Below are 15,888 nucleotides of genomic sequence, written 5' to 3'. Positions count from 1 at the left end.
CTAATTCTGGGATAAGCTGTTTTTAAAACTGCAAGTTTTAAAATGAAGAGGTCCCTGGGTTTTGAACAAATTTATAAAACATAAATGTGTAATGCCACTCTATTGTGTTGAAAGAGCAACCAAATGACACCCAAGAAGACAGAAATATATCAGCTGGAGCCAGACAAAAGCCTTGCATAATTGGCGGATGGAATTTAAAAACCAGTATGATGACTTGGAAGCTCCGCTAAGAACGCTTTCCTCCACTCAGCCTCCGAATTTTCACAACAGACAGTAAAATTCGGAATTGAAATGAACTATTCCAAGAGCCAAGACTTCAAATGGATGCTTCACCGTGTTAAATCAATATTTTAGCAAATAAGGAAACATATTCAATCTTCCTAATATTACTAGTGGAAGCAAAGTGTGTTTTTGTACCTTCATAAATGTACAAATAAATTTTTAATGCTGAAAATTTTGCTGGGAAGCACAGTCGATTCCACCTTTACGTAATTCTTTCTAATGTCCACTTGGGCAGGTTAGGTAGGAGCCAAGCATGACTATACTGGGGTGGTCCACAAAGTTCCTTATTCAGGTCAGAGATGGTTAGGGAGGGTCTGTACCTCCCCTTGAGCTGACCAACTCCTGCACACACACATGCACACACACACCTGAAAAAATAGAAAAAAAGAGAAAAGATGACATGCTTCCAGAAACAGCCAGGGCTGGCTGGTCTAAATCCTTTTTCGAAGGCTGTTACCACAGCACTCTAGATTTCACGGCTCCTCCCCTCCTTGCCCCCCCCCCTTATGCCCTCATCCCAACCACCCTCTCTGACTCTGTCCTTCTAATGTCCCTGATGACCACTGCCCCAGGCCCCTTGCACTGCTGTTCTGTGCCGTTCAGGCCTTTTCTTTGTCCAGGGTTCTTGCTCAACCAGCTGTCTCCCTGGCTTGATATCCACTATCACCCACCCCTCCCAATCTGGGCCCTGTGCTCTAGCTGCTCCAGGCTTTCCTTCTCCAAAGAACCTACTAGAACACTGGGCGTGTGGCTCACACTTAAAATCCCAGCATTTGGAAAGACTACAGCAATAGAACTGTTAACATTTGAGGCCAGCTTGGGCTACGGAGTCTCAGAAAGAAGAGGAGCAAGATGAGGAGTGGGACATATTACTAGAGGGTGGGGATGTGGCTCAGGGGCAGAGCACATTCCCAGCAGGCACTAGGCTCTTGTTTGGAGCTGAGGAAAAAGAAAGCTATTCTTGGCATTGTATTGCATAACACTTTATTATTGGTTTGCCTCTCCCGGGAGAACACATAGGGGATTTCCTTAGTTCAGAAATGTCGGTGCAGCCTGAGATGATGTAGCAGTCGGTGAGGTGCAGCGCCATGAACTTCCTAGCTGGGCAGTAGACATGGGAGGGCTGAGCGACTCCAGAATCTTCTCTCTGAGGATTGGCATGGTTGGGCCATAAAGGCCTCTGCAGGAATCCAAGCTTGGTGGGGGCACCATTGGGAGGGTGCAGGCTTGGTCCTCTATAAATTTCGTTGAGGTCCTCTCCTTTGCAAGCAGCTGGGGGCTGAGGTCAGAGAGGAGAGTCCAGACTGCCCCAGGAGAATCAGGGCCATGTTGTCATGGTGCCTCCCGAAGGAGGAGCTCTGTGAGGTTTGAGGCTGGCTGCTGGTTCAGAGGTGACTGTGCCCTTGTGAATGCTTGGGTAGGTGCCCTGGAAGCAGTCACTCTAGACTGGGATAAGGGTTGAGGCTACAAGCAGAGAGGTCCTAGGGTAGGGCCCACAGCCAGAATAGAGATGCAGTGGAGGGAGGGGACAATGAGAAGTTAGTGGGTGGTCAAGGTAAAGGAAGCACCAGGTTAGGGCCTGGGACCTGGTGGGTGGAGCCCGAGGACTACGCAACAACCCACAGTAGCATCAGCACCATTCCGGCCAGCAGCGACGGGGCCAGCGGGGTGGTGGCTGGGCCTAGGCTACCAGCGCTGTCCCTGACAGGGATGGTGGTGGTGGTCTGGCGGGTTGTCGTGGTGGTTTGGCTCGGGGTGGTTTCACTGCTCTCGTCCTCAGGGGGCGCCAGGCCGCAGTCGGTGTATGGCTCCAGACATCCTGCAAAGGCCATGACGTGCGCGATGTAATTCTGCTCCTGCACTCCGTGCAGCAGGTGTGCCTGCGGACCACGCGCGAATATCGCCACATCCTCCCCGCCGTGGGTCTCCGACTTCACCGGCACAGCCGCCTGCTGCTGGTATGAGGGGTCACCTGGAGGGACAAGACATTCAGCGAGAAGGTCTCTCAAGATCTCTGTGGAGTATCCCCCCCCCGCCCCACCCTCAGGCAAGCCGTGACATTGCACTCACTGCTTTCAGCAGCGGTGACGTTGGGTCTTTCCCCTGTACCAACGTAGCCCGGGCCATTGCCATACAGGATGGAGGTGTAGGACTTGCCGTCCAGAGCTTTGAGTGGGGCCAGCCCTGCATAGATGAAGAGAGACATCTTGTTCTGCCAAAGTCTAAAGCTTAGACGCCCCGCCTCCCCTCCGGACCTTTTGTCTGCCCAGTGGTTGCTAGATTTCCACAAAGCAGGTGCCCTTTTCTGTCCATTTAACAAATAGAGAAGGGGAGGATCAGACAAAGTTCTTTACATAATTGATGCAAAACAAAACACAACAACAACAACAAAAAACCAAACAGCAACAACAACAAAAAACCCGCCATTTGTTCCCGACCTACCAAAGATGGAGGTCCCCCGAAGTGTGTAGCCACCAAAGGAGAAGACGTGGGAGTGGTCAGCGGTAACTATGGTCAACGTGTCTTTCTCACTGGTGAGTTGGCTGGCCTTCTCAATGGCTGTGTCGAACATGACAGCCTCAGTCAGCGCCAGATACGCTGTGCCCAGATGGTGACCACGGTCGATTCGGCCACCTGCAGGAAACCAGTGAGCGTGAGCGCCAGCCTGTCCTTGTCCGTTGCCCCCTCTTTCCATGGGGTCCTGAAGACTCACCCTCCACAAAGAGGTAGAAGCCGTTGGGGTTCCTGCTCAGCACTCTCAGGGCTGCCTCTGTCATGTCCTTCAGAGATGGATCCATCAAAGGGTCTCGCTGAATGTCGAATTTTGTGTCTACAGGCTCAAAGAGGCCTTAGGGACAAAAGCCAAAAAATTATGGTGACCAATAAGCTTGGTAGTAGGGTCACAGTATGTGCACATACACACATGTTCAAAGGCTGCCGAACTGACGGGGTACCAGTGCAGGAAGTTTGGGGTCATTACCCATGAGGTATGTCACCGATGGATCGAGGGACTTCTGAATGAGTTCTTCACGGTTCCAAACATACTGGGAGCCCTAGAGGGGCATAAATGATTGGTAAACCCACAGCTCTTCCCCGGTCTCTGTTGTGCCACAATCGGTGTGCACCTCATCACCTGGTGCTTCGACAGCCATTCCTCCACCAGGTTCCGGCCATCAAGTCTGGTTCCGGTCTGGTTAACATCAGTCGGATACTCAGGGTCTGGGGTTCCTTCAGGAAACATGTATTTTCGGCCCCCACCTAGGATCACCTATGCTCAGAGAGGATCAGAGAAGGCAGACTTTAGGGCCTCTGCTTCCTTTCCAACCAGGACCCAGCTCCCCACCAGGATCCAGGGAGCTCAGGCTTTATTCCTCACATTGATGTCCATGTTGGAGACAAGCTGTGTAGCAATGTCCTTGCAGCCCTCCTGTAGGGCCGAGGCAGGCATATCAGCATCCCCGTACCAGTTCCGGTTCACCGTGTGAACGTAGGTGCCAGCTGGAGAGGCGTGCTGCACCCTTGTGGTGGTCACCAGTCCTACGGCCTTTCCTGAAGACAGCAGAGGTCAGGGTGGGACATGCAGTCTCCCAGGCCCGCCCCCATCCCCGAGCCTGGCTCCAACCCACCTGCTTTCTTTGCACGGTACATCACCGAGATGACCTCATTGCCAAAAGTGGTATTGCACTCGTCAAACCGTGCGGCTGCGCTCACGCCAATGGTCTTGTAGTTGGTCTTGACCCCGCACAGGTAGGCTGTGGCTGTGCTTGCACTGTCTGGGACCTGCCTGTCTACACTGTAGGTCTGGAGACAGAGACATCCTCAACTGGCCTCAAAGCAGACGTCTGTTTCTTCACCCAAGCCTGTGACCTGCTCATTATTGCCAGACCCCGAACTGGGCTCTCAGTTTCCGGGGTCCTCTCTGTCACCCTTTCCCTGGGTCCTTGTCAGCCTCTTCCCCACATCCCAGATATGTGTCTCAGTACTCACCTTGGACAGAGCCATGTAGGGGAAGCTGTCCATGGCTAGGGGTGTCTCCGGTCCCAGTTTTCCTTCCAACTGTCCCTTTAGGATCCGGGTGGCTGTCACTGTGGGCACCCCCATCCCTGAAGGCATAGAATCTGATCAGGACTGAACCCTCAGGCCCGCCTGGACCCACCAGCGACCTTAGGTTCTTCAAGTGCAAGGACCCCAGGGTGGCCAGGCCTCAGACACTCACCATCCCCCAGGAAGATGATGAGGTTCTTGGCTGATGTCTGGATGGGCTGCAGCTTCTTGGCAGCACTCAGAGCTTCGGCTGCCTTTTGGTTCCAGAAGGCTGGGTTTTCCTCCTCCACTGGCCAAGGGAATAGCAGAGGAAGGGTCAGACTAAAGGTTCACGTGCGTGAATGGAGCAGGCATCCAGAGGAGCCTCGTTACCTGGGATGACACTCAGTGACAGCTGCAACCTGAGGCCCAGCAGCAGCAGCAGCAGCAGCCAGGCTCCCTGCATGGCTGGGGCTGGGGGTGGGACAGCAGAGATGGAGAGCTGGGACACCAGGGTACTAACTAAGGCATAGTCTGCCTGGGCTTAAATAGGGGGAGACTTTGTTCCTATATTAACAATCTCGTGTTCCTCCCCTGGAACCAGGTGGCCACGCTGGCTCCACCTCCTTCCTGTGAACTGAACTGTACCCCTGCTTACTGGAGGAAAATGGCAGGGTGTGTCTGGTCCAGCCTGGGCCAGGGTCCTGACAGAACAAGTTCTATGTGTTCTCCCCAGGTAGGGTGGGGGGCTGTGTGGCTGTTCTCTGGGCAAGGACCCTATGCCCCATGCTGCCAGGGAGCTCACACTGTCCCGTACGGACACATCACCCTTGCTCCTGAGTCAGGGGGAGCAGATGTTGTTCTGGGTGCGGAAGGGGAGCGGGTCTGGAAGGACCCAGCTTGGACGAAGGATTCTTATTTGCTCTCCCGATGCCAGGAACCACACTGCCAAAGGAGATAAGTACATGGAACACCCTGAGTGCCGAGCGGCCCAGCTTGACCTGGGCAAGAACCTGGGATTTTTCTCTCTGTTGTTTGTTTGAAACAAGGTTGCAGACAGAAGAAGAAGTGCCACTCACTCACAATGGCCCCAGTCAGGAGCAACCATGTGTTAGGGTTTGGATATGGCTGGAGTCTGTCCCCCACAGGTGCATATGATACGCGCTTGGTCCCTAGTTTGGTGACGGTGCTGGGAGGTGAGGGAACATTGAAGGGGTGGAAGGGAGAGGTGACTAGGTCTTTTGAGGCTATATTCTTAGAAGGAGTTATCATATCTCATGAGCTCCTAATAATTCCTACTAGGCATGGTTATAATAAAAGACCAAGAATGGCCTCTCCTTCATTTCTGGCTCCCTTGGGATCTTTCTGTCCTCTGTGACCACATCATGGTGCTGTTCACCATGTGATGTAGTGAAAAAGACCCTTATGAGATTCATGTACACACGAGAGCCAGGGCATTGGACTTCCAAACCTACTTAAAGAGACCTGCTTTTTTATTTACTCCCCACTGCCAGATACTTTGCTATCACAGTGGAAGGTGGAACTCTAAACCAAGTGTCCTCGGATGGATGAATGGATAAACAAACAAGAAGTGACCCAGCAGGTGGCGGTGGCAGTGGTGCACACCTTTAATCCCAGCACTCTGGGAGGCAGAAGCAGGTGTATCTCTGTGAGTTCGAGGCCAGCCTGGTCTACAGAGCAAGTTCCAGGACAGGCTCCAAAGCTACAGAGAAAGCCTGTCTCGAAAAACAAAAACAAACAAAGAAAAAAAATAAAAGAGAGAAATGGTCCATATAAGAAGTAGAATACCATTAGCCTGAAAAGAGAAGACAATCTGCTGTGTACATAGACTCAGAAGTTGGAGGCAGGAGAATCTGGAGTTCAAGGAAGCCATGGCTACATAGTGAGTTAAAAACCAATATGATAAGCATTGTTAATCCCAGAATTTGGGAGGCAGAGGAGCCTCCCAAATATATCTGTGAGTTTGAGTCTAGCCTGGTCTAGTCCACCACCACCAAACCAAACTCAAACAAACCAAAATCAAAAGCAAGGGAATCCTGATTCACACTGCAGTGTGGACACACCCTGAGGAAACTGTGCTAAGTGAAACCAGCCCACCACAAAGACACAACACTGTCTCATCCTTCTTGGGTGCCACCAAGAGATATAAAATGCTCTACACACAGAAGAATGATGAGGCACTGGAGAGATGGTTCAGAGGTGACAAGCACATTCTGTTCCTGTACAAGATCCGAGTTCAGTTCTCAGCTCCCGCATCAGGATGCTCACAGCTGGCTGTAACTCTAGCTCCAAGGGATCTAATGGCTTCCTTAGACGCCTACTCTTCCCCATGCATAAACTGATTCACACACATACATGTTATTAAAAGGAAGAAAGGGGCTGTGGAAATGACTGGATGGTTAAAAGCACAGGCTACTCTTCCATTGGGCCCAGATTTGATTCCTAGCCCCCTCATGGTAGCTCACAAAAGTCTGTTGCTCCAGTTCCAGGAGAATCCTACACCCTTTTTTGGCCTCTGAAGACCCTGCACACATGCGCGCGTGCGCACACACACACACACACACACACACACACACACATACATGAAAATGAAAAAGCAAATAAGAGTGAAGCATTGCTAAGGGGGGGGGGGGGGGAGATGGGAGGTTTGTTTAACAGGTTCAGTGTCTCAGCTCTTTGAGACATTCTGGTCTTGTACTGCACAGCCACGTGGAGTCCTTAACACTGTGTAACTAGAATCGACCTCAAGGCAAGCCTCCTTGCCTCCAGCCCACGCTCTAACCACTCCCTCCTCTTCCTGTGTTGGCATGCTGTGCTAGGAAAATGATTCTTTTTCTAGTTTATCAATAAATGATTTTATGGCCATACAATAATTACACATATTAATGGGTACAGCGATAATTCAATCCATGATACAATATTGAATGAGGAAATATGGGTAATTAGAGTTTTCATCTCCTTAAATATTTCTTTGTGCTGGGAGAGTAAAATTCTTGGCTAAAGTTCAGAGGCGACCGGTTATTGGAGAAGCTCTTAATCAATGAATTAAAACCCCTCAAGTAGTAGGTTAAAGGTTCAAGGCTTAGTCAGTCCTTTAAAGTTTTAAACTGCCCCCTCCTCTTATTCTTTTTCTGCCACCATCATCACCGGGTGTGTGTCATGCCACGTGGGGGTCAGTTCTCGCTTGATACCTTTGTGTAGGTTCCAGGTATTGAACTCATTGAACTCAGGTCCCCAAGCTTGTGTGACAAGCACCTTTACCCACTGAGTCATCTTGTAGGCCTCTATTCCTTTTTGAAGCTGTAATGTTGGTGTATTGTAGATTCACATTTATAGTGAGCTGACCGCCAGGGGACGGGGAAAGTGGGGGGACTTTGCAATACATGAAGTCATTGTTCTCATGTCCCTAACTTGACATATGTGAATCCAGGTGGGAATGTGGACTTTACTCAGGTTTCCCAATCCCTTTTGTTATTTTAAAATATTTATTTTCATTTTTAGTTATGTGTGTATTTTGTAGATCTGAGCAAGCAAGTGCAGGGGCCTGAACAGTCCAGAGGAGGATGCAGGATCCCTATGGGTGCTACATGTGGTTGTGAGCCACCTGAACTGGGTGCTGGGAATCCAACTCATGTTTCCGGCCAGAGTGGTATATGCTCTGAACTAGTGAGTTATCTCTCCAGCTCATCTTCCCTGCCTTTCTTTCTTCATCTCCTTGTTTCATATGTCTCTTGATGTAGCCCAGACTCCTGAATCTTGTGATCTTGCTTCAGCCTCCTGAGTTCTAGGATTATAGGTGTGTGCCATGATGTCCGGCTTTGTTCAGCTCTATCACCTGAGTGGGTTCTTGTCACTACTGTGGCTGGTGTGGGAGAATGATCTGTAGTCTGTCAATTATATTTTAAATAAACGCTGATTGGCCAGTAGACAGGCAGGAAGTATAGTGTGGGGGACAACCAGACAGGAAGTAGAGGCGAGTCAATGAGAACAGGAGAATTCTGGGTAGAAGGAAACCCATTTCTCTGCAGTTCTGCCCAGACACAGAAGGAAGTTGTGACTACCTCACTGAAAAAGGTACCGAGCCATGTAGATAAGAATAATGGGTTAATATAAGAGTTAATAAGAAGCCTGAGCTAATGGGACAATTAGTTTATAATTAATGTAGACCTCTGTGTAATTTCTTTGGGACTTAACGATTGTGGGAATCAGGCAGGACAGAAAACTCAGTCAACAAATGGCGCCCAACGTGTGGACAACTGCATCCACATAAAGCCTGCCAGAGCTTGGGAAGTAATTCTAGACAAAAAAGAATAGAGTTAAGTGCAGATTATTGATATCAGCATTTTCTCAGGTGGGCTCTGTTTGCTAGAGGCAAATGCGGTTCATTTAAGAGAGGCTTCCTGCCTCAGCTTTAGCTGTAAAACCTTGCAGCTCTTTTAAGAGGTCCTGCCATGAAATACTTGAATGGTGTTGATGAAAAGCTGATTGCATGCTTTCTGGTGGTGGCAGGGACCTTGAAACACCATAGAGTTGTGGCAATAAACATGGCTCCAGCCGGCACCTCTGCCATGAGGCTGGAATTTCAGAAAGCTAAGGAATGGGCTGGATCCAGCCATCAAAGCCACGGCTTTAATCCTACCCATATTGCTTAGCAAATTAAAGGCTCATGTGGTCAGAAAAAGAGAGAGATATACAGTAAAGAGCGATTCAAAGATGAAGAAAACCTCTAAATGGTTTACAGTGTGTTAAAAATATATGCAAGCTTGAAAGAGTAAAGAAAATGGTTAAAGTCCTTAAAATAAAAAAAAAAGAGAGTAGTTGGGTGTGGTAGCACACGTTTTTAATCCCAACACTTGGGAGGCAGAGGTAGACAGATCTCTATGAGTTCAAGGATAGCCTTGTCTACAGAGTGAGTTCCAAGACAAAGATACATAGAGAAACCTTGTCTCAAAAAGCCAAAAATTAAAAATAAAAGAAATAGCAGTTAAAATAAAGCCATGTAAAGATGGAAAACACACAGAGAATCTGGATACTGTATGTTATTATGTTCTCTTTGAATTGTTTGGATGCTGAGGAAGGAGCAACAGCTACTAAAAGATATTTGTTTATAAATGCTGCTGAATTAATCCAAGGTAGGTAATTTAAAAACACCTTGACTTCAAAATTGAAGTCAAAAGGTATGTTACTTTGGAGAAGAGGGTTTGCTTTTGTTTCCACAGGAAATGGGAAGCTATGGATTCATTCTAAAGTAAGAAAAATCAGGTTTGGTCAAGGAAGACCACCTGAGACATATCTGATAGGAACAGATGGCCCAGATGTCAGAATTCTACATCCAGCATGGATTCAAGATGCTGCCTGAGATGATCAAGCCTCAAAGGATACTTTAGTCAGGACTTGACCATAATTCTAAATTTTCTTTAGGTCCCCATAAGATTATCAGTGCCCCCAACCAGCAGGAAGTAGCCTGGAAAACTATGCCCACATTCCCCCAAAAAATGGACTAATGGATATTTTCCTTTGTTTAAAAAAAAGAGGGGGGAGTGGTGTGGGAGAATGGTCTGTATTCTGTCAATATTATTTTAAGTAAACATTGATTGGCCAGTAGACAGGCAGAAAGTATAGTGGGGACAACCAGACAGGAAGTAGAGGTGGGTCAATAAGAACAGGAGAATTCTGGGTAGGAGGAAGCCCATTCTCTGCAGTCCTGCCCAGACACAGAAGGAAGTTGTGACTGCCTCGCTGAAACAGGTACCAAGCCATGTGGCTAACACAGATAAGAATAATGGGTTAATATTAGTTACAAGGGTTAATAAGAAGCCTGAGCTAATGGGCCAATCAGTTTATGATTAATGTAGACTTCTGTGTGATTTCTTTGGGACTTAACGATTGCGAGAATCGGGCAGGACAGAAAACCACAGTCAACACGTGGCCAAGTTCCCTTTTATCTCTAAACCTACCAGGCCCCTCTGCGGCCATTCCTTGGCATCCACTACCCTCTTCCTCTGTCTCTAACCCCTAATTCAGCAATCCATCTGTGTTTCTTTTTTGTTTTGTTTTGTTTGTTTTTCTAGACAGGGTTTCTTTGTGTAGCTTTGGAGCATGTCCTCGAACTAGCTCTTGTAGACCAGGCTGGCCTTGAACTCACAGAGATCTGCCTACCTCTGCCTCCTGAGTGCTGGGATTAAGGGTGTGCACCACCACTGCCTGGCTTCCATCCATGTTTCAATTGCAACAATGGGAAGAAATCCTTGGTTATCTTTGGAAGCAGGACTTCTCCCTCAGTGTAATTCTTTGGGCGTTCACTCAAGCAAGTACCAGTACCCCACTCCTCTCTGTGGCAGAGCAGTATGACACAGGATGGATGGAGCATCTTGTCACTTTCAAGTTTAAACTGTATCTGGTCTGTTCAGCCTTCTTGGGACACTAGAGGTCACTGGGTCAAGAATGGTGTCGCCTCGCCGGGCGGTGGTGGCACATGCCTTTAATCCCAGCACTCAGGAGGCAGAGGCAGACGGATCTCTGTGAGTTTGAGGCCAGCCTGGTCTATAAGAGCTAGTTCCAGGACAGGCTCCAAAGCTACAGAGAAACCCTGTCTTGAAAAACCAAAAAAAAAAAAAAATGGTGTCATCTCTCTGTAGCGCCTTGGCTGAACACCTTTATCGTGAGTGCAGGGACTGCGCGGCCCTGTCTCTGCAGGTTTCACCAGGAAGCATGTTTCCTTATAGCTTGACTACTGTCACAGTGTTGGCCCCGGGTGGAAAAGTGTCTCTGCAACCCAAACCACGCAAACCATGACAGGTGCACACTGTCCGAGGGTGATGATGGGAGGGAGTCCCTCTGCCAAAATGGCCATCAAGGGATGCATGAGCTTCAGTACCACACCAGCTGAGTTTTATTATATTCCCAGAAGTGTGTGCCACTCAGGGGCAAGCATCAATTAATTATAAACCATCATAACAGACTGAGAATAGAAAACTACAGCAACGTTTTCTCACAATTTGTACCATTTTTGTCTATTTTATGAGTTATGGAATCGAAAACGTTTACTAGCATTTATTTATTTATTTGGTATTTCTTCACTTTTGGCTTACTAAGGCAAGTTCGTGTAGCTCTGACTGGTCTTGTAGTAGTGATATAGGCCAGGTTGGCCTCTACCTATTGGCAGTCCACCTGCTTCAATCTCCCGAGTGCTGGGATTACAAGTACCGAATATCAAGTCTGGCATCTATTATCATGGCTGCCTCGATGAATGTATTTATGTACTTATTTTGGGAGAGATGGTCTCACATATCCCAGGCTGGCCTCAAACTTACCATGTAGCTGAAGATGACCTTGAACTTCTGTCCTCTCAAGTGCTAGCATTATAGACATGTACCATCGTGTCAAGTTTATACAGTGCTGGGCATCAAACTCAGGACTTAACATGTTAAGCTAATACTTTATCAACGGAGCTATATATGCAGCCCCATTGGTTCTTGGAGAAAGGGTCTCCTACAGCCCAAGCCTTGTACTGGCTATGAATTCTTGATCCTCCTGCTCCACTCCCTAACTGCTGAGATTACAAACACATACCACCACTCCTGCTTTATATATTTCAACTTTATTTTTATGGTGCTGGGGATCAAACCCAGGACTTTGCACACTCTGCCAGTGACTCACACTTAATAACGAAGCTATAAGGTCACAGGGGGGACTGAGTACCTTCTTATGTAGCAGGTTTGCTTTCTGTCCTCTCCCTTTGAGAAAGGATCTCACTATGTAGCTTTGACTGTCCGGGAACTTGCTATGTAGACCAGGCTGGCCTTGAACTCACAGAGATTTGCTTGCCTCTGCCTCTCCTTAGCATGTGCCACCACACCTGACACTATTTATTTTTCTTTTGGATTTGAATGCACAGTGCTTCCTAAGCAGGGCATCCCAGTTGCTGTCATCACTCTCACGACTGTCACTAACAGAAATAGCAGAGGCTTACTGTGTCTAGGGGTGGGCTGGAGATACAGCTCAGTTGGTAGAGGGCATGCAGGGGGGCCCTGGGTTTAATCCCCAAGCACCCCAGTGGTACACACCTGTAATCCCAGCATCCAGGAAGCACAGGCAGGAAGATCAGTTTCCAGGTCACCCTTGGCTACACTGGAAGTTCAAGAAAAGCCTGGGATACAGAAGACCCTGCTGGAAGAAAGAAAAAACAGACAGAGAGGCAGATAGAGAGAGAAAAAGGAAGGAAGGAAGGAAGGAAGGAAGGAAGGAAGGAAGGAAGGAAGGAAGGGAAGGAGGGAGGGAAGGAAGGAAGGAAGGAAGGAAGGAAGGAAGGAAGGAAGGGGGGGAAGGAAGAGGGAGGGAGGGAAGAAGGGGAAATCTACTGAAGTATTGCCCTGGTATTGAATAACTTGCCTTTTAGATATATAACCTAGACTGGAACTCTAACCCCCCCACCTTCACCTCCTAAGTGCAGGGATTCTGGGGTGCACCCCACATCTGGCCCTAATGAACTCTTGCTCTGCTCCCCTTTGGGTTGTCAGGCTTCCTGGGAGGCATCCCAGGACATCTCAGCAGTCCTGTGGCTCAGTCTTAAAGCCGTCAGGAAGTTGCCACAAGCTCTTCCGTGGGTCTCCTTGAGAACAAAACACTTTAGGTTGATGGTTGCTTGGGAAATTACTGAGCAAACAACCATCTGTGAAGGTGGAAATTCAGTTATTTCTCCTGCATACACGTGACGATAACAGACTATGGCGGACAACTATGCCAGATGATCAGATCTGCGTGAATTTTGTCCAACTTCTGAGACACATATTAGTGACACGCTTATCGAATTTAACTCTTCAGACTCATCATTACTCTTTCCTTGACAACTTTCCCATTTAATTCAATACATTAGGTCCTGTATTTTGTTATGATGGGGGTGGGGTTAAAAATGGGGCCTTGATGGCTGTGAAGGCACGAGGTTTAATCCCTGACAGAGGAAGATGGATCACGGTGAGGTTGAGGCTAGCCTGGTCCACATAGTGAGTGCCAGGCCAGACAGGGCTACCTAGGCAGACCCTCCCTAAAAAAACAAACAAACAAAATGGAAAGTAGAAAAAGAAAAAGAGGATTAATCTATTTTTATTGTTTTTTATTGAGCTATACATTTTTCTCCACTAATAAGTATCCCCTCCCTTTCTCCCTTCTCTTCTACCCTCTTCCGTGACCCTCGTGCTCCCAATTTTCCCAGGAGATCCTGTCTCTTTCACCTTCCTATAGCCATGTATGTCTCTCTTAGGGCCCTAAAAGAGGTTTAGTCTTACTTAGTCTTTTTATGTGACCCAGGTTGGTTGGCAGGGAACTCATTGCGTGCCCCAGGCTGGCCTTAAACTCCAGCTCCTCTTACTTCAGCCTCCCACTTGCTGGGATTAGAGGCGTGTGCCCCACGCCCAGCTAAGCCTAATTAGTTCACTTTCTGTATCAAAGGGAGAGTCTTCCAGGCTGGACAGGGCCCAGCTGGATAATTCCAGCTTACCTTTAGGTCAAAAGACTAGCTAGAATTTGATTTGGCGAATTTTTGTAAAAACATATTAAGATCTTAAAAACACTTAATCAGATGTCAAGGGTCACCGTGAACAATAGTCAAGAAGCCATCTAATCAAAATGGCAATCAGAAGACTCCAAAAGAGAAATACAGGATGTTAGACAGCTTAGAAAAATCTGTTGCTGTTTAGCAGAGGATTTAGCTTTCTCACTCGACCCGTGGAGGCTCAGGAAACAATTTGTTAAAGCAGTCTTTGTTTCCTAAGCCTGTTTGCTGGAAAGGGTGATGGCAAAATGAGATCAACCTTCTCACACCCTTTAACGAAGGGCGTCAGTGCTCCGGGGCTCACAGCTGTGACCCTAGCACTCCGGTGGGAAGAGGGAGGAGGGGGGAGGGGAGGGGGCTCAAGGTCATTCTTGGCTACACAAGTTTAAGGTCATCCTGTCTCAACTAAACAAAACAAAACGCCAACTCTAGACAATGGGATGTTGGAGGACAAGCCTGCAATGAAGTAGCTTCTCAGGACTTTGTGTTTTCTTTAGTGACAGGGTCTCGCATTTCGAATTTTTAATCTCCCTGCCTTTATCTCCCAAGGGATTCAAGTCTGCAATACACTCAGTTTTAGGCCACACTGGAGATCAAGCCAGCATGCTAGGTACCATTTAAACTATATTCCCTTCAGGTGTGCGCCTTTAATTCCAGCATTCGAGAAGCAGAGGCAGAGGCAGGAGTGTCTCTGAGTTCAAGGCTAGCCTGGTCTACAGAGTGAGTTCCAGGATGCTTAGGACTACACAGAGAAGCCCAGTCTGGAAAAATAAAAATAAAAAAGCATCTTTCTCATGCTCATCCCTCAGAACCCATTTCCCCCAACCTGCATTCAAATCCTCAGAACCAGGAAAATTCCAAACAGCACCTCATGAGTCTTTAATCCCAGGGGCCCCTAGTAGGAGCCAGAAGGCACAGGCAGGAGAATCAGCAGCTAGCAAGCAAGAAAGGCCTTGTCTCACGCTCGGGTCTGCAGCACATCCACCAAAACTGGACCAATATAGAGAGCAGTATGTCCCTGCAAGAGGACAACACACAAATTTGTGAAGCACCCGTATTTGTCAGAACACTGGAAGAGAGAGGCTCAGTTGCAGTTTTGTGCCCACATTCACGCACCCATACACACAGATGCATGGAACAGGCCCCCAGACCTTAGCCTATAGCTACCTATAGCTACCTGTTCTTCCTAATGGAAGTATGTCAACCCAGGATATGGTTTCTGTGTTTAAAAGGCTATACTGCTACACCCCAAAGCCCAGTACAGTCTCTGGCTAGCTACTAAAGACTTTCTGCTGACTTAAACCCACGTCTGAGTAGTCTTCTCTGGTGGGTACCCCACAACAATGCACACACAGCATGTACAGATTGTATACACATACAACAATTCCTAAAACAACAGCTAAAGAAGGAAAGAAAGAAGAGGTAACTCAGGGCTCTGAGATTCAGGGACAAGCCGTCTGTTATCTTGCCTCTGGTGAGGACCTTATGACCCATGGCACTGTAACAGCAAAAGCACACTCCAAGGAGACTGATAATATCCTCAGACTGGAAGCCAGAGTGTGGGGAGAGGTCAGACAGACAGACAGACAGACAGAACAACCCCCTTTATAGGTAACTCACGTCCCATAAGAACTACCTTAATGTCTCCCAGATACAGCGTCTTCTGTGACTTGATGACTCCCTCTAGAACCTTCTGACACCCCTCTGCTCCTCTCCTCTATTCTCCCCACTCCTGACCTCTCTGCTCCTTCCAGTGTTGGGGATTGATGCCAGGGCCTTGTGTATAGTTCCTAGCTCTTAAAGGCTCCTGCCTTTCACCATTGCCACACCGGAGACTACACCGCTTTTCACATAGGAAACCTGGAGAGACCCCTGAGATACATAAGCCATATCCAGCCATAGCTCTAAGCTTCTATTTTCTGAGATATTTCTTACGTGATAAGAGCTTCTATCTGCTTGGTTTCTGTGACTGTAATGGAATACTTGAAGCTGTGTTGTTTTCTTTTCCATCC

General features: G+C 48.0%; 1 protein-coding gene across 1 annotated transcript; it reads right to left on the bottom strand.

Moving 5' to 3' along the window:
- Positions 1–1,837: 1,837 nt before the first annotated feature.
- LOC126489089 (intestinal-type alkaline phosphatase) lies at positions 1,838–4,806 on the bottom strand. The gene is made up of 11 exons (XM_050123137.1): positions 4,699–4,806; positions 4,499–4,615; positions 4,270–4,385; positions 3,909–4,083; positions 3,659–3,831; positions 3,416–3,550; positions 3,263–3,335; positions 2,996–3,130; positions 2,725–2,916; positions 2,353–2,466; positions 1,838–2,254 (listed from the first exon to the last, which is right to left on the bottom strand). The coding sequence occupies exons 1-11, from the start codon at positions 4,769–4,771 to the stop codon at positions 1,890–1,892; spliced, it is 1,668 nt and encodes a 555-aa protein (XP_049979094.1). The 5' UTR covers positions 4,772–4,806; the 3' UTR covers positions 1,838–1,889.
- Between the last annotated feature and the right edge of the window lie 11,082 nt (positions 4,807–15,888).

This window comes from Alexandromys fortis, unplaced genomic scaffold, assembly GCF_014885135.2.
Source record: "Alexandromys fortis isolate MF-2015 unplaced genomic scaffold, M_Fortis_MF-2015_v1.1 scaffold_213, whole genome shotgun sequence".
Taxonomy (NCBI): domain Eukaryota; kingdom Metazoa; phylum Chordata; class Mammalia; order Rodentia; family Cricetidae; genus Alexandromys; species Alexandromys fortis.
This window is presented reverse-complemented; position numbering and strand designations above follow the sequence as displayed.